General features: G+C 42.6%; 1 protein-coding gene across 1 annotated transcript in view; it reads left to right on the top strand.

The window, feature by feature from the left end:
- The window catches only part of LOC143121426 (uncharacterized), a 209,673-nt gene that overhangs the window by 1,224 nt on the left and 185,440 nt on the right, over positions 1-23,009 (top strand). The window contains exons 2-4 of the mRNA XM_076281786.1: positions 4,094-4,212; positions 12,556-12,678; positions 17,472-17,807. Coding sequence (XP_076137901.1) covers positions 4,094-4,212; positions 12,556-12,678; positions 17,472-17,807 — 578 coding nt within the window. The remainder of the gene's footprint in view (positions 1-4,093; positions 4,213-12,555; positions 12,679-17,471; positions 17,808-23,009) is intronic.

The raw sequence follows: 23,009 nt of genomic DNA, 5'->3' as shown, positions 1-23,009 counted from the left end.
TTTCGATGGGCACCTAGGGTTAGGGTTAGGGTTAGGGAATGTGTGTGTGGTAAAAGTTAAGTTAATAAACTGAACACTGAGGAACCCACGTGTGTAAGTCGAGTCAATACATATGACTGTTATATTTGTTATAATATGACTGTTATATTTGTTATAAACGTCAGAGGTGACACTGCATACTTATGAAAAAATGTAACTTAAAAATGTTCAAGCATCCAGATTATAGCTACATAATGTTTGTAAGAAACCAAACTGTTTGTAAAGCCATCAAGATTTCAGCGAGATAAGAGTATTTGTGTTTGTGCAGATCACTCACCTTACATCAGGTACCACAGAGCCCAGCAGATAGCTTGCCTGTGGCAAGATGGCCGCCGGTGATACCGTTAGAGACTCTGAATAAAGACATCTAGCCTTTATTATGTATATCTATGGGTGTAATCAGGATGATGGGACACTCTATGGTGTAATCAGGATGATGGGACACTCTATGGTGTAATCAGGATGATGGGACACTCTATGGTAGGGGTCCCCAAACTACGGCCCCCCAAAACAGGTTTGTGGTATATAGCATCTGGCCCGCATGGGAGTATGACATCGTCAAACTATAACCTCTATAACCATTCATTATATGGCGAGTCTTAACAGTACACATGTAATACTCTTGAATTTCCCCTGGGGATCAATAAAGTATCTATCTATCTCTTTTTCTCCACTGGTGGTTGTTTTGGCGCTGTTTTGCGTTTACCATCGAAAATGGAATGAAATGTAGGCCTACCTGCAAACAATGTAAGAGGCCTATGCTGACTGCATCAGTGCTCAAAGTATTCTAAAAGTTTATCAATTAATTGTTAATAACTAACTAACTTCTATTCAAGTCATATTTCTGGGACTTCCTGGGATAATTATTTCCATTTTTTATTCACTCGTTCAAATGTTAATCCAAATTCACAATTCACAAAGTTCTCATCAGGTGAGTGAAAGTTAGAATGGTGGTCATTTCAGATGTTTTTGCCAGCACTTCAAATAACTCTCATAGTTTGAGAACTTTAAATTATTTGTAGGATATTGCTTGTTCACAACTTGAGCTGTGTATGCAAAGACACAGAGTTCAGAGTTCACACATTGTAAATAAAATATACTTTTGGGACTCCCTGCCAATACTTTTGGGAAGTCTTTTTATTCGTATTATTTCATTTGAGCTACATTTTACACTGATATGGCATGATGGCAATATAAACACAGCTAACAATGGTATTAAATTGCAGTAGCCTATGATTAAATGTAATGGAATATTCAACTAAGGTAGACTGTTGTTGTGCAGCAATAAGCTATTTATGGTTACTGTTATACTCCGAGTCTCTGGCCCTCTCTTAGAGCCAGGCATAGTGAGCTGGCCCTCGGAAGAAAAAGTTTGGGGACTACTGCTCTATGGTTTAATCAGGATGATGGGGTACTCTATTGCTTGGCAGCTTAGCAATTTACAAAGATATAGAGGGCAATTTTATTCATTATGAACTGTTTTATTCACTGAAAATATTTTATTCATCAACAAACTTTTGATTCTCTGATAAGGATGGTTAGTTCATTATTTTGGGGTGCTATTTAGAAATGTGCTGCAATTTCAAAACCAGATTCCTCAGGTCTGCAGTTTATTTTGATATTTGTCAAATGTTGTGGGGGTAGAGAGAGAGAGAGAGAGTGTGTGTATAGTGTTTGAAGTCATGAGCTGTGAAGGGATACAGAAGGAAATGATTTCACCCTCCGGTGATCTGTTTCACACAACACTGACCTGTTGATCCTGCACATTTACATTTGCATGTGTTTATTTAGCAGACGCTACCCAAAGTGACAGTGAAGTACATTATGTCACTTATATTACAAGCAGAGCAACTTGGGGTTAAGTACCTTGCTCATGGCCACAAGGATGGAAGCCAAAAACTGACCCCACAACTTTTCAGGCTACTGCATACATGCTGTGGGTTCAATTCCCGGCTTCCACCGTTGTGAATGGTGGATGCTGATATGGAAGTTGAAAAACGTGTGTTTAAAGTGCCTAAAAGACAAAGTAGGCTCTGTGTAGACGGTTGTCAGAAAGACGCAAAGAAAAATGGGATACAATCAGATCACAATGAAACAGAAAGGAATGGCTAGTCCACCGACTCGAGTGTTTCATACTCTTATAATAAGCGCTTTCAGATATAACCTCCGGAGTATATGAGGAGGTTTGTCAAACGGAGGTCCTACCCTTCGGATGATTCAGATATGATGCTAAACTGCGGACCTAATACTGACCTTACACGGACGTATGTGTGAACGACATACACGCACATTAGAACCTCCGTGTGGTTGTCGAGTGTGGGGTGGGGGCTTGTAGAGTTCACAGACATGACGCAGAATATATGCGGCCGCGGCCTGCCACAGCTGCTTTTTGTTTACAAAATGTAGCCTATGCATTATGTAGGCTAAAGAAGAGAAATCTATTGCATAGGCTAATACTTGAAGTAGGCTAGTCACGTAAGTGCCCACTTGAAATTGACCTAGCCTACAGTATTTGTATGTGTGCTTCAAATAAACACATTAATCTGTTTTCAACTGTTATGTACCAGAATTAGCTATAGAACCCCAAATCTGGTTTGCGTTGGAGAGAGAGAGCATGCACAAACTTTATGGTAGGCTACCAGCCAATTCAGTAGGCTAACTCAAGCCTTCAAGTTCATACAACGTTTTTAAGCAACAAACAAAATACTAACATTAATAACAGTGAAGTTGTTCGTTTTTTCATGGTTTATTTTTTTCCAAAAGCATCCTCTCCCCATGTGTAGCATTTACATCAGCGAGCTCAGCAGGTCATGAAGGCTATCAATGAACAGAAAACCGTGTTGGCTAACAATTTATTAAATACTCCTGTTATTGTCGTCAACGACGTCGCTAGTATACTGCCTTTTCAGCGCCTTCTGCTTATGATGATTCAGTCTTCTGAATTCGTTTGTCCTTGCCATGCAGTTGTAGGCTAACGTGTCTCTAACGTTCTCTTCAGGTGTTCTATCAAAATGTTGTATGCCCTCATGGACAGTAGCTCCGTGATGTCTGCATATTTCCTGGACAGCACTATGGCACTCCATCATAACACTGGCATTTAAGTCAGATCTAACCACATGGACGCACGAAAGAAACGTCACCAACACGCCCTCTCACTAGGTGTGATTTTAACCGCATGTTCTACTCCTCGTTCAGACACAGCACATTTACATAATGTCCGGAGGAAATACTAGGTCGGGGGTAGTATAAACACCGGGTGAATTCGGACTTCCATATGACCGGTTATGTCGTTCAGATATACGGCCCCACCGTTTAACATCGGCAGTACCTCCGGTCTTACACGTATGTCTGAAAGCGCTTAATGATTATCATGTTTAAAACTCCAATGAGAGAAAGGAATGGCTAGTCCACCGACTCAGAGCAGTGTGTCATACTCCTACAATCATTATCATTTACAGCGCTGAGAAAATCAGCACATTGTTGGAAGAAACATGTAAAATGGGAGACTAAAAGACAAAAGTAACCTAGATGATAACAAGAGCACAATTATCATTTTACAGCGCTGTAGAAATCAGTAATATTTACATTTTTGACTGAAAAGGGGGATTCTAGTCCAGAATTATTCCAAAGATGGCATTGTTTATGAAATATCTTATGAGGGAAGGGGAAAAGGGAAATACACCGTCTGGAAAATATTGTTCGATAATCAATTATGTCAGCAAGACAGATCAGTCAATTGGCTGAGTTCCATTGTTGGGCGTTGCATAAACTGTTATTTTATCTATTTATTTATTTGCAGTGAGATGTGATGAGGTGTATTACAACTTCATGCTCTGTCTCACGTGGTTGCTCCTGTTTTTGATGCTGAGAATCATTTCTTTCTGATTTGTGATATTTGTTTTCTGGGATACCACATGCTATGTATGTGGTAGTTGTGTGTGTTCAGTGTCTGAAGTGTGTGGTTGAAGGAGAGGGGTTAACAGACTGCTTTCATGATTTGTTCTCCTATTGCCTTGTACTGAATGATGTTGTTTTGTTGTTGTTCTCTCTCCAGAACCCACATGTTCTCTCCATGTGAACCCACATGTGTTCTCCACAGAACCCAGTGCATCATCCTGTTGCTTGTGCTCCTGCTGGGTGAGAGGACAGTCCACTGCATGGATGGTTCTACAGGTACGATCAAAAAGTCCATGGCTATATTTTACCGGTATTAGCTGATCAACAAAGAACTGGACTGGGCAAACAGGTTTGATGTGATATGCAAATCTCTAGGTTTGGCAGGTTATCAGTTGCGTCTGTACATTTCAAGCCCTTAGTTAAATATAGATCTATCTGAACATTTTGTCAAAATGTAGTTGTTGACATATTCTTATTCTGTAACAACTTAATAAGGTGAGGTGTTTCTTGAAGTTATGTGCATTTTTGGACACTATATCTAAAGAGGCTTGCTCCACTTATCTGTCTAGCTCTATGGAATTCTTTGAAGCTCAATATCTCAGAACTACTCAGAACGCAGATAGAACCTTATAATTCCAAGCTCTACTGAGCATAATAGCGCCTCGTGAGCATGCCAGTGGTATTGCACAATAGACACAAGAGATCAGCAGCTTGGCACAGGTCATTGTGAAAGCCTGAGAAGAGACCAAAGGCTGGTGAGGAGCTTGTTTCATCTAAACAATAAAAACAAGAACATGGTTCTGCAGAGACCCAGCTTTGTTGTACAGAACAATTACATATGTAATAATTGATTTCATATTTATTTATTTCGTAAGTGACCATGGTATAAACGGGATAATGCCCGACCAGGTGTCCATTATCAGAAATAAATGGACGACGCGGAGGCGTGAACCGTCCGACGCTAAGCGGAGGTCCATTTATTTCTGATAATGGACACCTCGTCAGGCATTATCCCGTTTATACCATGGTCACTTATGAAATAAATAAATATGAAATCAATTATTAATACTAAATGAGTTTTAGAGCTAAAATCGTTAGTTTTTTCAGCTGTTTACAGTTGATTCCATTGTTGAAGCCTGCCTCCAGGCTCACCCGTCGTCCTACTATCGTTGTTATAGTTACCATTCATAAGCATTGATATGGAACGGCGATTAAACTTTTTACCAGATCTACTTCATAGGTGTAGTATATCACTTTTTAAACAACATCCTTTTCAACCTAGACCATTGTATAATGCAGAGTGAAGCAGTTGAATGGACACATTAGAGAAGCAGTTGAATGTTGAATGGGCACGTTAGGGAAGCAGTTATATGGGCACGTTAGGGAAGCAGTTGAATGGGCACGTTAGGGAAGCAGTTGAATGGGCTCTTTAGGGAAGCAGTTGAATGTTGAATGGGCTCGTTAGGGAAGCAGTTGAATGTTGAATGGGCACGTTAGGGAAGGAGTTGAATGGGCACGTTAGGGAAGCAGTTGAATGTGCACGTTAGGGAAGCAGTTATATGGGCACGTTAGGGAAGCAGTTATATGGGCATGTTAAGTATGGCCTTAAAATAAGAAGTGTCGTGGCACACTCAGAACTTCAATATTCAATTAGTTATCAGACCTACGTTTTGGCTTGCGCCTTCATCAGGGTCATTTTCACGCACAAGTCATTCAGGATTCCTTTATGTACACATGAGTCTCTTGATTGGACAGGTGTTAATTGGGGGTGTGTCCAGAGTCCATTCACAAATTCAAAAACGCAAGCTCTTGCTGCTGCAAAACAGTGTAATTTTGATCAGTCCTGCAGACATGCAAGATGATACACTTAATTATGAATGAAAAAATATTATAAAAACATTTACATTACATATGTCATAGATAATACAATAATTACTTCAAATACATAATCTCCATACATTTCTACATACATTTATTTATCTCATCATAGAAAACATTTTAAATCAAATTCAGTGTTAAGACCATGAGGGGCTAGAGAGCCCAATCTATATATCCATTCAGCCTCTCTTTGTAATTCTGTCCAAATCACCACCCCGACGAGGTGTCTCGACTTTTTCAATACCAATGTAGCGTAATGAGGCAACAGTATGTTCCATTTCAATAAAGTGACATGCTAACGGGTATGTGTCGTTTCTGCATCTAATTGTGCTCCTATGCTCCGCTATGCGTTGTTTAAGCTGGTGTGTCGTTTTCCCTATATAAACTTTCCCACATGGACATGTGATTAGGTAAATCACTCTAGTGGTTGAACATGTTATGATGCCTTTTATTGGGATCTTTTTCCCTGACCTTTGATGTTTAAAGTTTAACATTTACAAGCGCTGTTACATTGCACGCATGAATTACACTTGTAGTTTCCCGGCTGTATTGGAGCCAGTCAGCCTGTTTGAACACCTTTGGAATTAGATTTGAATGGACCAGCTGGTCCTTCAGCTGTTTTCCTCTTGAATAGACTACCTGTGGGGGGTCTGTGAATACACCACTTAGTTGTTCGTCAGTTTGGAGGATATGCCAATACTTCTGTAGGACAGGTTTAATTTCCTCTGCGCATTTTGAGAACTGAGTAATCAGTGATGGCGCGAATCTTCCATATGGCACAGCTGTCCAGCGGTTCTGTCGGCTAGGCAAATCACACATTAGATATGGCACAGCTGTCCAGCGGTTCTGTCGGCTAGGCAAATCACACATTAGATATGGCACAGCTGTCCAGCGGTTCTGTCGGCTAGGCAAATCACACATTAGATATGGCACAGCTGTCCAGGGTTCTGTCGGCTAGGCAAATGGCCTCCACCAAACAAGTGATGTGGCCGTCTGTGCTTGAGCAGGAAACAGCCCAAAGCCTGGGGCCCAAACACACAAACACGCACATGCTCACTGAATAGGCTCTGACTGGACACTGTGGCCGCAGCTATGCCTCCACCTGCTGGTCAGATAAGGTAATGGCAGGCAGTTCAATGATCCTTGATCTGAAGTCAGAAGTGATCACATTAAAATGGGTCGGGATGCTTTATGAGTTTGGGATCTCCCACTGCAAACTGAATGGGTTAACTGAGAGGGCAGTTTAGTCCGTTACATGTTTAGCTGAGGTCAGCTCTATCAGTAAGGCCATCTCTAATGATAACAGCTTTAAATGACCTCTCCTAGTAGTGGAGCGGAACCATAACAATTGTGCATTTTGTGATAAAAGCCAGAAATCTGTACCAGTCCTAGTACACACTGCAAGGTTTATTTTGCAAAGTTGCATACCTTCTGTGTACATCACAGAACAAGGTAGAGACATTATAACATAGCCTGGGAGAACCCAGACAAACCTGTTAGTGAGTTTGAATTCAGCCTGCAGAATGGTGGTCCTTCAGCTGTTTTCCACTTGAATAGACTACCTGTGGGGGGTCTGTGAATACACCACTTAGTTGTTCGTCAGTTTGGAGGATATGCCAATACTTCTGTAGGACAGGTTTAATTTCCTCTGCGCATTTTGAGAACTGAGTAATCAGTGATGGCGCGAGTCTTCCATATGGCACAGCTGTCCAGCGGTTCTGTCGGCTAGGCAAATCACACATTAGATATGGCACAGCTGTCCAGCGGTTCTGTCGGCTAGGCAAATCACACATTAGATATAGCACAGCTGTCCAGCGGTTCTGTCGGCTAGGCAAATCACACATTAGATATGGCACAGCGGTTCTGTCGGCTAGGCAAATGGCCTCCACCAAACAAGTGATGTGGCCGTCTGTGCTTGAGCAGGAAACAGCCCAAAGCCTGGGGCCCAAACACACAAACAGCAGCTCCACGCACATGCACACTGAATAGGCTCTGACTGGACACTGTGGCCTAGGCATGGGCCAAATGATTCTATTCCGGGAATCAGTTCTTTCAGTTCCCTTCACCTTCACAAATCGTTCGTTTGATTCGTTCTTTCAGTTCCTTAAGTCAAAATATGCTTTAGAGCACCGTCTTTGTTGTCTTAAGTCAAATATCCTTTAAAACACTGTCTCATATGGTGTGTTACATAATTTATGTAAATATCAAGCTTAATATTAAAGCAACACCAAAGAGTTTTTTGTACCTTAAAATAATGTTTCCAAATTGTTTCCATGGTTCATCAACTCGTAACAGGGTGAACGGCACTTCTGCATTCGCTTCGCGGCCCTCTATCGGCTGTAACCGCACTATGTAAGTTTGCCAGATCGGGTAGCGGGTTTGTAGTTCGATGGAATGAGACATAAGAAACTACAAATTTGACTTGCATGATGTCGCAATACATCGTACTTTCATAAAATCATGCAACATATTCTACCTTGTCTATGGACATCGTTATTTGCAAAGACATTGCTGGATAAACAAATAGCGTGCGTGCGACAGAGGAAAAGTTCTTTGGTGTTGCTTTAAGCACATAAGTGCCTTTTTTCATAAATATACTAAATGGAATTCAGTAAGAATCATATGGCGTTTTTCCAAGTTCTAGCGCAGGCAGGCAGGCACGTAAGTAAAGCCAGGCCTGTCATTTGTTTACCCATAGCAACGCGGTTGCTACCTGCTGTAGTACTCTCATTCACGTTTTAGACTCAATCGCGATATACAGTCGAGGGAGATGAAGCTCTGTTCGTTTGTATCTTTTATTAGGTGACCATATTTTTGTATGTTAAAAAGAACCAGTTCTCTTGTTTTGGGAATCAGTTCTCGTCGTTCACCTTCGGGATTCGTTCTTTCTCACCGAATCAGTCGCGAACTGCCCATACTGTGGCCGCAGCTATGCCTCCACCTGCTGGTCAGATAAGGTAATGGCAGGCAGTTTGATCCTTGATCTGAAGTCAGAAGTGATCACATTAAGCAGATAGAATGGGTTGGTATGCTTTATGAGTTTGGGATCTCCCACTGCAAACTGAATGGGTTAACTGAGAGGGCAATTTAGTCCGTTACATGTTTAACTGAGGTCAGCTCTATCAGTAAGGCCATCTTTAATGATAGCAGCTTTAAATTACCTCTCCTAGTAGTGGAGCAGATAGTCATAACAATTGCATTTTGTGATAAAGCCAGAAATCTGTACCAGTCCTAGTACACAAATAAGACTCGCCATAGAGAATGAATGGGGGAAATTACGGAGGTTATAGTTTGACGATGTCGTACTTCTGTGGGGGTCGGATGCTATATACCACGAACATGTTTTGGGGGGCCACCCAAAATGAGGTGGCGGCCCATAGTTTGGGGACCACTGGTGTAAGGCATGGCAAGACAAGGCAGATTTATTTATACAGCACATTTCATACAGCAAAGCAACTCAATGTGCTTCACAGAAAACAAATAAAACATAAAAATATATAAAATCATAGAAATACAATAAATAAAAATATTCAATTAAAAATGGAATAAATAAATAGATAAAAATCTATACTCACATATACATAAAAACATGCAAAATCCAATAGGAAAACCATAAGTATGACGAATTAAAAGAAAGCAAAAATCAGAAAAACAGTTTAGTTTTGAGATTTGATTCGACACTGGTAACAGTGGGCGCGTATTTTATGTGGTCAGGTAGTTCATTCCATAAATGGCCAGCATAACGACTAAAGGCGGCCTCACCATTTTTGCTTCTAACTATTGGTTTAGTAAGCAGATATCTATTCTGATCTTCGGGTCTAACAGGGTTATATTGGTAAAACATGTCAGACAGATAGCTCGGCCCTGACCCAGATAAAGCCTGATACACCAGAAGGAGAGTTTTTAAAATCAACCCTAAAACTCACTGGAAGCCAGTGGAGTGATTTCAGAATTGGTGTGATATGATCAGGGGCCGTATTCACAAAGAATTTTAAGGCTAAAAGTAGCTCCTAAGTGGCAAATTTAGAAGCAACTCCTAAAAATAATTGCCGTGTCACTCCTAACTTTAGGACTCCTAATTTTTTTCACTAAAAGTAATTCACGAAGCATTTTAGACCTAAAAGTAGCACCTAAGTCTGGGACAGCTTAAAAGAAGTCGGGAGGACTCCTAACTCAGTAAGACCTATTCACAAACAGCTTTTTGTGGCATTTCACGTTGCGATGTTTTGAAATGGGTATGTGCAACAGGAGCTTCCAATCGCGAGGGAACAATTTTGCATTGTAGGCATAAAAGGGATGCAATAACGCCACCAACAACAACCAAAACTACTCATTGTCAACATGTAAATTAAATGTAACGTTTCATTGTGAATAAAATTTAAATGTTCTCCTCTTTGCAAACGTAGGCATATGGTGACAGATTAATTTAATAATGTTGCAAAGATAGCCTACTGCATCAATCCGTGGGCCTATGTTTTATTAGGCTACTACGCTATTTGTTTGGCCTTACTCTTTATTCATTTAGGCTAGGCCTTTTTATTCAGTTATTCATCATCTTCCGTCCTTCGCACTGCTTGTGTAGCGCACGCATTCTCAGACCTGTCACCTGTCACTCATCATCGTAAGGGAGGTGTTTGGAATCATTCCCGCGTTACAATCATCAGCCAATCAAGGTGTTCACTTCAGTCAAGCTCGTGCATGAGTAATGACGTCATCCATAGCCAGGGCCGGCGCTAGCCGTTTGGGTGCCCTAAGCACAAATGCTTGGTGGTGCCCCCCCCCCAACCCCCAACCAACCAACCACCACCACCACCAAAGGAATAACAACCATTCAGAATTTGTAAGGTTCTCTTTATTTCCAAAATCAGAGCTGAATTTAAAAGGCCCTCTCCGCACAATTTCCACACATCAGCATCTAAAATGTGAGCTGACCATAGAGCAGGATCAGTTGGAGGGGGCAGATATGTCTCTGCATTGTCACTTGCTGATGGCCCCTCAGTAACAGGACTCACTCTGCCTTCAGAAGCAGATGCGGTCGTGTGTCGACTTGTATCTGTACCTGGGCTATTTGATGATTGTTGGTCAGGGCTGAGTGCTGTTGCAGAGTCCCCTGATAGCACAGGGGCGTTGAATCCACGTTGAATCAACCTCCGCCGCTTCAAACAAACGTGGATTCAATGTAAAATTCAAAACTCTATTTTACCTTTAAAAGAGGTCTAGGCACAATATAATAATTCTGTACATACTTTGACAACTCAATATGACAATATGGAAATCTACAAACACTGAGATTGTGTTTTTTTTTTTTTTCTAATTGCAGTTCCACCAACACATGTCGCCCTCTATGAAACTCTTGAAAATAACCACATAGAACAACTAAACTTATCTAAAGCTGTCTAATTTGGCAAAATCACATCACGTTCAGTTACAGGGTTTTTCCAAAGTTCACCTTAAGAAGAGCCGTTTCCCACTCATCTAGGCCTACGTTATGAAAGTGTCACTTGTAGCGTTACTTTTTCACTACACAATCAGATCGTCCTGAAATGCAAAGCAAACTAGGCTAATAGGCTAACGTTATCTGACTATATCTGATGGCTAAAAGAAATAGCAAGCCCAGTTTAAGCATAATCAGAAATACCATTGCTAGCAACCTGAGGAAGGATTATGCACCGATTGCTAACGTTAACAGAAAACAGCCGAGAGTTGAATTGCATTCAATAACCCATATCCATATCCACAACGTAAAATAACTAGCTAGCCAGCATCAATCAACGTTAACACTTGAACATGAACATGGCTAGTAGGAGCTTACGTTACAAAGTTTAAAGCATAGACATGCATACACGCAAGGGCTACAAAACTAACATTTTTGTTTTTTAATTTAAAACATTGTCTTACCTGCAAGCGCCGCGCGAGTATCATCCGGCTGTCTCTTCTTTTTCCTTTTTTCCGCCGCCGACTCTTGAGGCCATGTCAAAGGTGTCTGCCTAAAGATTGAGGCGTAATCGAACAGACCACTGGGAGGTGGGGGAGGGGGGCACCAGAGGGAGACTGGAGAGAGGGCCGCACAGGAGATTCACCTTTTTCTCGACTAATTTAGTCTAGGCCTATTGTATTGCTTTTGCATATTAACATAGTTTAGACATGTTTTATTTGTTATTTATACTAGTAGCCTATTGTGATGATTTTTCACGACCAAGATTTTTTTGGTGCCCCCCTAGGCACTTGGTGCCCTACGCGCAGTGCGTGATGTGCGTGTGCGGAGCGCCGGCACTGTCCATAGCAACGAAGACTCACTCTTAGTTTAGGAGTTGTAATTTTTCCTTACTAAGAGTAGGTCTGAAAGGCTTTGTGAATAACTTTTAAGAGAAAACTCCTAGCTAAAATCTTTTAGTGCGATTTAGGAGTACTCCTAGTGGTGAGATAAAAGGCTTCGTGAATACGGCAGATCTCTTTGTTTTAGTAAGGTCTCTGGGAGCTGCATTCTGTATCATCTAAACTTCTTTTATGGTCTTTTTTGGAAGGCCTATAAGGAGGGCATTGCAGTAGTCAATCCTACTAAAAAATAGATTTAGTGTAGATAAAGGTCAAGGTCAGTGTAGAAGAAAGTGGCCAAGAGAAGTTGGACATTCCAAACAAAGAGAAGCATGTTTGCAGCGTTTGTAAGTGTAAGTTGTCAAACCGTTTGTGAACCACACCACATCTACACACCTAACCTCTGATGTCACACCTCACTTTCAGATGTGAATGAGTGTAAATGGACTCCCAACCCATGTAATGACGGTGTTTGTGTGAAGACTCGTGGTAGCTACACATGTGTGCCCTGTGGCTCAGCCTACAAGCTGGTCAACGGACATTGCTCAGGTAAGTATGCAGAACACTGTAAGAACAGGCCCCATATGACAGCAGAACAGTATAAGAACTGACCCCATATTACAGCAGAACAGTATAAGAACTGACCCCATATTACAGCAGAACACTGTAAGAACTGACCCTGTATGACAGCAGAAGAGTAGACACAAGAGATCAGCAGCTTGGCACAGGTCATCGTGAGCATGCCAGTGGTATTGCACAATAGACACAAGACATCAGCAGCTTGGCACAGGTCATCGTGAGCATGCCAGTGGTATTGCACAATAGACACAAGACATCAGCAGCTTGGCACAGGTCATCGTGAGCATGCCAGTGGTATTGCACAATAGACACAAGACATCAGCAGCTTGGCACAGGTCATTATGAAAGGCTGAGAAGAGAGCAAAGGCTGGTGAGGAGCTTGTTTCATCTAAACAATAACAACAACAACAACATGGTTCTGCAGACGCCCAGCTGTGAATTATATATTGAATATTGAACACGTTGAATGGTCTCGTTAGGGAAGCAGTTATATGGGCACGTTAGGGAAGCAGTTGAATGGCACGTTAAGTATGGCACAGCTGCCCAGTGGTTCTGTCGGCTAGGCAAATGGCCTCCACCAAACAAGTGATGTGGCCGTCTGTGCTTGAACAGGAAACAGCCCAAAGCCTGGGGCCCAAACACACAAACAGCAGCTCCACGCACATGCACACTGAATAGGCTCTGACTGGACACTGTGGCCGCAGCTATGCCTCCACCTGCTGGTCAGATAAGGTAATGGCAGGCAGTTCAATGATCCTTGATCTGAAGTCAGAAGTGATCACATTAAGCTGATAGAATGGGTCGGGATGCTTTATGAGTTTGGGATCTCCCACTGCAAACTGAATGGGTTAACTGAGATGGCAGTTTAGTCTGTTACATGTTTAACTGAGGTCAGCTCTATCAGTAAGGCCATCTTTAATGATAGCAGCTTTAAATGACCTCTCCTAGTAGTGGAGGGGAACCATAACAATTGTGCATTTTGTGATATCTGTAGGGAAATCTGTACCAGTACTCATACACACTGCAAGGTTTATTGTCCAGGTATCACAGGGGTGTGTGAGGGTGATGACCTGAGCATTGAGGACCTCTGAGGGGTGTGTGAGGGTGATGACCTGAGCATTGAGGACCTCTGAGGGGTGTGTGAGGGTGATGACCTGAGCATTGCCACATTTAGATTGTTTATCATCCTTGATGCTGCCTTGGCTGACAAAGGCATGTATGTGTGCAGTGAGCAAATAATGTATATTGTATTGTAATGCTTATAGGGTGTACTTATGCCCCCTTTTTGATTACATTTTATTGTGTATTCCTGCAGTGCAAACTGATAACCACTAGATGGCAACATAAACCAAGATAATGCAGAGCTGTATTGTACAGATATACAGTTAGGAATGGGCAAACTAGTGAACTCGTCATGTTGACAGCCCAGCATATGAAACAGTAATGGGTCATTCCATGTGAAAACAGCCAATATTGGGGTATCATGTACATGGTACCTCTCAGATTTTGCTGAAAAGCTTTTAAAATATGCCTAATGTTACCAAACGAGGGAATCTGAAATTTGAGGTCAATATCTCAAACGGAAATGTCGTCCATTTGAATTTTGGGTGCCACGGCCCTAATTGACACATTGGAATTTCACATTTCATTTTTTGGCATTTTTGGAAGCCCATAACTTCTGTTCTAATAGTGGTAGAAGGTGGTAGGTGTCAGGATCTTGCCCGGACCGTTGAGTTTGTGCCACCCTGGTGGCCATTTTGTGTATTGTCCTGTGTTTGTTTTTGCCTGTTCCCCATGTGCTTTGTGTTACCTGCCTGTCACCTGTCTTTGTCTCCGCCCCATCTCCTTATTTGGTCTGTGCTTCCTGTCTTGTTTGTTTTCCCTCCATTTCTGCCTCCTCACCTGTTCCCTGTTGTCTTGTTGGTTTTGTCCAGTCCTCTGTCTCTCTGTGTATTTCTACCCTCCTGTTTCTCTGTTCCTTGTCGGATCGTCTCTCTGTTTGTCTAAGTCAAAGTCCCGTGTGTGCGTGTGCGCTGACAGCGGTTATGAATTCGATGCGCGCGTGCACAACACAGTGACATGGTGGTCAGCAGAAATGAACGGCTATGAATTCGACACACCCGAACGAAGCTTACAACATGAGGAATGGACACATGACATGAGATGACTGAAAATTAAATAAATAAATTAGAACTAGTATAATGTTTGAATATAGCCTAGTGTGTTCAGCGTTTGAATGTACGTGTGTTCAGTTGGTTTTAACAAACTGCAGCAAGAAATGCAGCCGTCTGCTTTGTGGCAATATCAATTTACTTTAAATAAATAAAGTGTAGGCCTTATCCAACCAACTGTCATAGCTTACTCATAACCAAGAGGCATTATTTAGGTAGTGTGTTTTAGAACTAAACAGGCTGTTGTTAGAAATACAGTAAATAGTTCATGAATATCCATTCTTGCCGTATGCCTACGATAGAGTGGAGGTAGTGATGAGGACGATAAATCTGTCGACGTGGGTTCAATCCCCGTGAGTCACTATACAAGGAATTTTTATTAGGCTTATGCAATAACAAAAAATATTTGAAATTTGACTTCAAAACTTTAAAAAGTTCTTTAGCAACAATGATTGCTGAGTAACTAAGACACGTAACACAGGTTTTGTTAAATTACAGCAGTAGGCTACAGAGAATACAGCAGTGTTGCTCCTGTTGGGTATCAGCGCAGCAGCAAACTTTCGAATCCAGCAGAACCCTTCGGTGACGTTCGAAGCTTCGGACGTCACCAGTCACGTGCTTATTCCAATTTGATACAAGCTCCAACACACTGTGTCGAAACAATTTGCTTCACGGGAGTGATTCAAGCTTCGGTGCCTCAGTGTCGAATGTCCCATCACTAGTTAAAAATAAATTCTGTTTTTTCCGTAATTCTGCCTGGTGGAGTCTTGCACTTGGGTCCTCCTGCACAACCGTGACAGTACGATCCGACCACAAATGGACCCAGCAGACTCTGGTTTCCCGATGGAGGAGCTAAGTCAAGTGGATTACACTCTCAGCAGGCTCAACTCTGAGCTAGTGAAGTCCACTGACTTAGAGCGCCGGCATGCTATCGTTACCTTGATGGAGAGGACTATTTCCTCAAGGCCCTGGCTACTGAAGGTTCCAGGAATGGCTACCCTGGCCGACCAGCTCTCAGGTCTGGGTAAGAGCCTTCAGTCCCTCCTTGGTCCCTCCAGTAACCCAGTTTTTGAGGCTGCTAGTTCCATCACTGTGCCTGTCTCTGTCCCAGTCACCATTCCAGTCACTGTTCCTGTCACTGTCTTTGTTCCTGTTCCTTCCCCTGCCCCTGTGTCTGAGTCTGTCGTGTCTGAGTCTGTCGTCCTGCCCGAGTCAGTCCAGTCTTTGTCTGTTTGTTCCCTGCCCAAGCCCTCTGAGTCTGCCCCGCCTGAGTCTGCCCCCGGTCTCTCGGACTATGAAGCTCCATAATATGAATTTTATTCTTCATAATGCACCATTTTGGAAATTTTTTCCAGAAGTCTAGAATGTAGATCAGGGAGAATTTAGTGATGATAAAGCATGAAAATAGTGGAAATAACTTAGTATTATGCTCAGTGATGGCAAACAATTACATACTGAGACTGTCACGGATTAACCCCTTATCCCCCATGAAAGAGACTTGCCATAAAACTTTTAAAGAACTAAATGACAAGAATGTTACATAGTGTAAGAACACTACATGTAGAAGGGAGTTTTTCCTTGCCCCTGTCACTCTCCAAATAAAATTTAATTGAAAATTAAATTGAATAGTGTCTTTAACTATTATCCAAGAAATTGTGGAAGCATTGACATAATTTTGTCATGGTCCTTTTGGTCAAGTTTGTATTGGCAAGCACTGCGTCCATAGATGTCTGGCACACTGACATAACAAATGATATGTTGGAACATACATACAACACCCGGAGGCAGAACACTCGCAGTCAGATCAAACACAAAACTCAATTTTCCAGCCAGGAAAATACATTGCCTGTATCCATGATGATGACTGGTTCATTGGAAACATTGTTGAACGTTCAGATGAACATGGTGACGTTTTTGTGAAATTCATGAAGTGTGTCAACAACATCCTCACATGGCCATCGGACCAAAGACAAACATGTCATTCCAACATATCATTTCAAGTCTTACATGATATGTGCAAAACTGCAAGGTTAAGAGCCTATACTTTCCATTGTTGTAGTATGAACAGGTATTAGGGCATTTAGCATTTACTTTTTAGGGCATTCAGCATTACTGTTAATCAGTCATCACTTGATTACACATTGTATTACCTTGTTATGATATAAAAAGTGACCCACCCATACAGAGTGCCAAACATAATGTGGCACATGCAAAAAAGGTCAAGAAAAGTGAGATGCTTCATCAGTAAATCATACAGAAGAGACAGCATAACAGTAGCAACAGGGGCGCACCGCTAGGGTTGTATTCCAGTACATTATTGTGATACCTATCCTGGCTGGTCATGTGATACCTATCCTGGCTGGTCATGTGATGCCTATCCTGGCTGGTCATGTGATACCTATCCTGGCTGGTCATGTGATACCTATCCTGGCTGGTCATGTGATGCCTATCCTGGCTGGTCATGTGATGCCTATCCTGGCTGGTCATGTGATGCCTATCCTGGCTGGTCATGTGATGCCTATCCTGGCTGGTCATGTGATACCTATCCTGGCTGGTCATGTGATAGCTGTTGTTGCTGTTGTGTGTCTGCAGGTGGCGCTGCTGAGGTGCGTCTGGTGAATGGAGACAGGCGCTGCTCAGGCAGAGTGGAGGTGCTGCATGAGGGAGAGTGGGGCACCGTGTGTGATGATTACTGGGACATTAAGGATGCTGAGGTCGTGTGCAGACAGCTGGACTGTGGATCAGCTATGGAGGCCGTCACCAAACCTTGGTACTCCAGCACGCCTCACTTCGGACGTGGGTCTGGACCGATCTGGATGGATGACGTAAGCTGCACAGGAGCAGAACAGACTCTACAGAGATGCTCATTCAGAGGGTGTGGGATACATAACTGTTGGCATTCTGAAGATGCTGGAGTCATCTGCTTAGGTACATCATACACAGCTACAACAACACAACACTCATCATACACAGTTACAACTGACTACAACAACACAACCCTCATCATACACAGTTACTACTGACTACAACAACACAACACTCATCATACACAGTTACTACTGACTACAACAACACAACACTCATCATACACAGTTACTACTGACTACAACACAACACTCATCACACACAGTTACTACTGACTACAACAACACAACACTCATCACACACAGTTACTACTGACTACAACACTCATCATACACAGTTACTACTGACTACAACACAACACTCATCACACACAGTGTAGAGGCCAAAGTACAATTCATAGTAATGTGAATAAGAATTAATGTTAAGGCCCCATTGTGTAGGAACTTCTCCCATCTAGCGGTGAAATTCTATATAACAACCAACTGAATATTACTTTCTAGCTCCCCCAATTCTGAGCACGTTTTAACTCTTAAGGTGGCTGTTTCATGCCAAGGTTAAAGGGAAACTTGGCAGGATTAAATATATTTCCCCCTATGCTGGAGAAATTGTGCATTATGCTATTTCAAACTGTGGAAAAAGACAACAACCCAGATAGCCAGAGGCTAGCGGACCACTGGCGGTCCATTGGGGGCATAGCTGTTGGTCCATTGGGGGCATAGCTGTTGGTCCATTGGGGGCATAGCTGGCTGTGCGCTGGCATTTTGCTCATCGGTTCTCTGGCGGTCCGCTGGTGGGTTGCAGACAAATTGCCCAATATTTTGCCACTATTGGTCTAAAATCTTTTTCATTTGTTCAGTTATACTCCATATATCATTTTAATAACTTTTCTTAATATTCATGACAAGTTAAATTTAAAGAGATGGTGGTCCAATGGCGGACCACAAGTGGCACGCCACCAGTGGCATACCACTAGCAGCTATCTGCCAATCTGATTTTGCTATCTGGGAATAAAGCACATGGATTTGTTTACAAGCTAGCGAAACGGTTAGCATATGTTTGGCAGAACAATGTGGATGTTACAAGGTAAGAAACACGATTTAAAACGAGTTTCTTGTTTCTCACTTCTCTTTCCGGGACGGTAGTCTCAATGTTGCAAGGTTGGTTTTCCGCCTGTGGACGCTAGGCGCAGCGGGAAAAGTCACCATTTTCACCGGAACAGGTCATTTAACCATCCAAATGATTTCTAAACAGGTTTATTACGTTGAAATAGTTGCCAAGTTCCCCTTTAGCATGGCTTCCAGTACTACGACTTCGTCCAGTGTTCTTTCCAGTGAGGTTACTTTAGAAAACAATTACACATTGCATTTACTTATATAGTCAGTAAACATATGACCTCTATGTAAAGTGAATAATAGTTTTACGTTTTCGTTATTTTGGTAGGCTACTATTTCATTGCTAGCATCAGCTATCAGGTTCCCAAATGCATGCTAATGTTAGTACAGTATCAGTGCTATCGTTATTCTGTATATAAGTAAGTATAAGTATATATACTCTTTTGATCCCATGATCCCTCTGCATTTATCCCAATCCGTGAATTAGTGAAACACACTCAGCACACAGTGAACACACAGTGAGGTGAAGCACACACTAATCCCGGCGCAGTGAGCTGCCTACTACAACAGCGGCACTCGGCCCTCATCACACACAGTTACTACTGACTACAACACAACACTCATCACACACAGTTACTACTGACTACAACAACACAACATTCATCACACACAGTTACTACTGACTACAACACAACACTCATCACACACAGTTACTACTGACTACAACAACACAACACTCATCACACACAGTTACTACTGACTACAACACAACACTCATCACACACAGTTACTACTGACTACAACACAACACTCATCACACACAGTTACAACTGACTACAACAACACAACACTCATCACACACAGTTACTACTGACTACAACAACACAACACTCATCACACACAGTTACTACTGACTACAACACAACACTCATCACACACAGTTACTACTGACTACAACACAACACTCATCACACACAGTTACTACTGACTACAACAACATAATGCTCATCACACACAGTTACTACTGACTACAACAACACAACACTCATCACACACGTTTAATACTGACTACAACACAACACTCATCACACACAGTTACTATTGACTACAACAACACAACACTCATCACACACAGTTACTACAACAACACAACACTCATCACACAAAGTTACTACTAAAGTGGGACTGTGTGCTGGCATTTGTGGTGCTCTAAGTCAGTTCTAAGTTAGAGTGGAATAGCTACAATGGAATATCACCACAGCTAGTGTTAGTAGTGAGGGCTATATGGAGCCAGTGTTAGCCACAGCTAGTGTAGTGTAGTGAGGGCTATATGGAGCCAGTGTTAGCCACAGCTAGTGTAGTATAGTGAGGCAGTGTTAGCCACAGCTAGTGTAGTGTAGTGAGGGCTACATGGAGCCAGTGTTAGCCACAGCTAGTGTAGTATAGTGAGCCAGTGTTAGCCATGTGGTATCTGGAGTTACAGAGATCAGCCCATGTCTGCCTTCAGGGGCGTTTCTAGACTTTAAGGACAACCTGGGCTTAGCCCGGCTGGACCGGATGTAACTGTAAAGGTTACCTGAGGATTTTTTTTAGATATATACAGAACATAAAAGGTATTATTATAGTAGACATCAGATTACATTAGACTGCCCAAATTATTAGGGCCCGAGCACCGAAGGGCGCAAGGCCCTATTGTTTTTGTAAGGATTATTATTATTAGGGCCCGAGCACCGAAGGGCGCAAGGCCCTATTGTTTTTGTAAGGATTATTGGGGGCCAAGCAGCGAAGCTGCGAAGGCACCCATTGTGTTTCTATGATTTCTTATTATTGGGGGCCAAGCAGCGAAGCTGCGAAGGCACCCATTGTGTTTCTATTTTTGGGGGCCAAGCAGCGAAGCTGCGAAGGCACCCATTGTGTTTCTATGATTTCTTATTGGGGGCCAAGCAGCGAAGCTGCGAAGGCACCCATTGTGTTTCTATTTGTTCTTATTATTATTATTATTATTCCGCCATTGAAGTCAATGGCAGCCCATAGAACCGTCTGGTGAAAAGTTGTGAAATTTGGCACACTGATTAGGGACAGTCCAATGATTAATGTCAGGAAGTTTCATGATGGCACCTCAAGCACTCTAGCGCCACCAACAGGCCAAAGTTGGACTTGCGTTCACACACGTAACTTTTGACCCGTATGGCCGATTGTCAAAAATGAGGTATCGTTGGAATCCTTGGACCAAGCCGAGTTCAACGCACCCTATGACGTCATTTTCCGCCATGATGGATTTTCCGCCATTTTGGATTTAATCAAAAACACTAAAAGGTTTTCACAGGTCACAAATTTTGTCCAATCGACACCAAACCTGACACACATGCTCTTCAGACCAAGCCTCACAAAAGATACTCCTTTTCGTCTTCGGAACTAAAACCGTTTGCCCGTAACAGCCAATCAAAATTTGCGGGGAAGCCGCCAAACAGGAAGTGAGCTCATATCTCAGCAACCCATTAATCTATCATAACCAAACTTTGTACATGGACTCAGGACCCAATCAGGGAGACGCTCAAGAAATCTGGTGACCTTTGACCTCTAGGGGGCGCTGTAATTTAGAAACATGGCTTTTGGCCTGTAGCTGCTGTTGTGCTTAGAATTAAAACGCACTAGTGGTGTCTGGTAATACTGTTGGAGGTCCTTAGGCCGACCCAAGCCAACTTGTGATGTCATCATAATTGATTCGGCCGCCATATTGGATTTAATCAAAAACACGTACAAGTTCTCGCAGGTCACAAATTTTAGCGGATCCTCACCAAAATTGGCAGAGACCATCTTCAGACCATGCCTTATCAGTGCATTGCTTTTTGGAAAAATTGACAAAAGCATTCGCCCGTAACAGCCAATCGAAATTGGTGGCGAAGCCGCCAAACAGGAAGTGAGCTCATATCTCAGCAACCCTTGCATGTATCATAACCAAACTTACTACATAGATTCATGACCCCATTAGGAGGACGCACAAAACATTTGGTGACCTTTGACCTGTAGAGGTTGCTGCAATTTGCAATTTTGCATTTTGATCTGTAGTTGCTGATGTGTTTCATCGATCCTTTATTTTTTGATGTGAAACTGATGACAACATGTTCCATCCAGTTCATTCTAATGCGTGCGTGCAAGGGCGGGGAGGGGCAGGACGGGGTGGGATGGGCAGGGGTGATTAGATGGGGGGCTGGCTGGCGGAGGCGGTGGCAATTCTCAGCCCTGTTTCAGCCCTACAAAATCAGTTATGTTTTGATGTGCCACTAGTTGAAAGTGTTGATCGCGGATGTCTGCTGAGTTCTATCTTATCGCCATGGCTACTCCAGCCTATTCTGCTTGGCCCCCTCATTGCTGCTTGCAGCTATATTTATTATTTAACATCTTTCTTCCCGAATGGGAGTCTATGGCAGCCCATAGAACCGTCTGGTAAAAAGTTGTGAAATTTGGCACACTGATTGGGGACAGTCCCATGTTTAATTTCACCAAGTTTCATGTCAGCACCTTGAGCACTCTAGCGCCACCAACAGGCCAAAGTTGGACATGCGTTCACGCACGTAACTTTTGACCCGTATGCCCGATTGTCAAAAATGAGGCATCGTTAGAATCCTTGGACCAAGCCGAGTTCAACGCACCCTATGACGTCATTTTCCGCCATGATGGATTTTCCGCCATTTTGGATTTAATCAAAAACACTTAAAAGTTTTCACAGGTCACAAATTTTGTCCAATCGACACCAAACCTGACACACATGATCTTCAGACCAAGCCTCATAAAAGATACTCATTTTCGTCTTCGGAACTAAAACCGTTCGCCCGTAACAGCCAATCGAAGTATGCGGCGAAGCCGCCAAACAGGAAGTGAGCTCATATCTCAGCAACCCATTGATCTATCATAACCAAACTTAGAACATGGACTCAGGACCCCATCAGGGGGACGCTCAAAAAATGTGGTGACCTTTGACCTCTAGGTGGCGCTGCAATCAGCAAAAATGCATTTTGGCCTGTAGCTGTTGATGTGTTTGGAATTAAAACGTACTAGTGGTGTCTGGTAATACTGTTGGAGGTCCTTAGGCCGACCCAAGCCAAATTGTGATGTCATCATAATTGATTCGGACGCCATATTGGATTTAATC

The sequence above is a fragment of the Alosa pseudoharengus genome, unplaced genomic scaffold (genome assembly GCF_046254945.1).
Source record: "Alosa pseudoharengus isolate Yale_2024_CS ecotype anadromous, Long Island Sound unplaced genomic scaffold, YU_APseudo_1.1 YU_APseudo_1.1_scf_13, whole genome shotgun sequence".
Taxonomy (NCBI): Eukaryota; Metazoa; Chordata; class Actinopteri; order Clupeiformes; family Clupeidae; genus Alosa; species Alosa pseudoharengus.
Note: the sequence above shows the minus strand (reverse complement) of the source record. Positions and strands in the feature narration are given on the sequence as shown.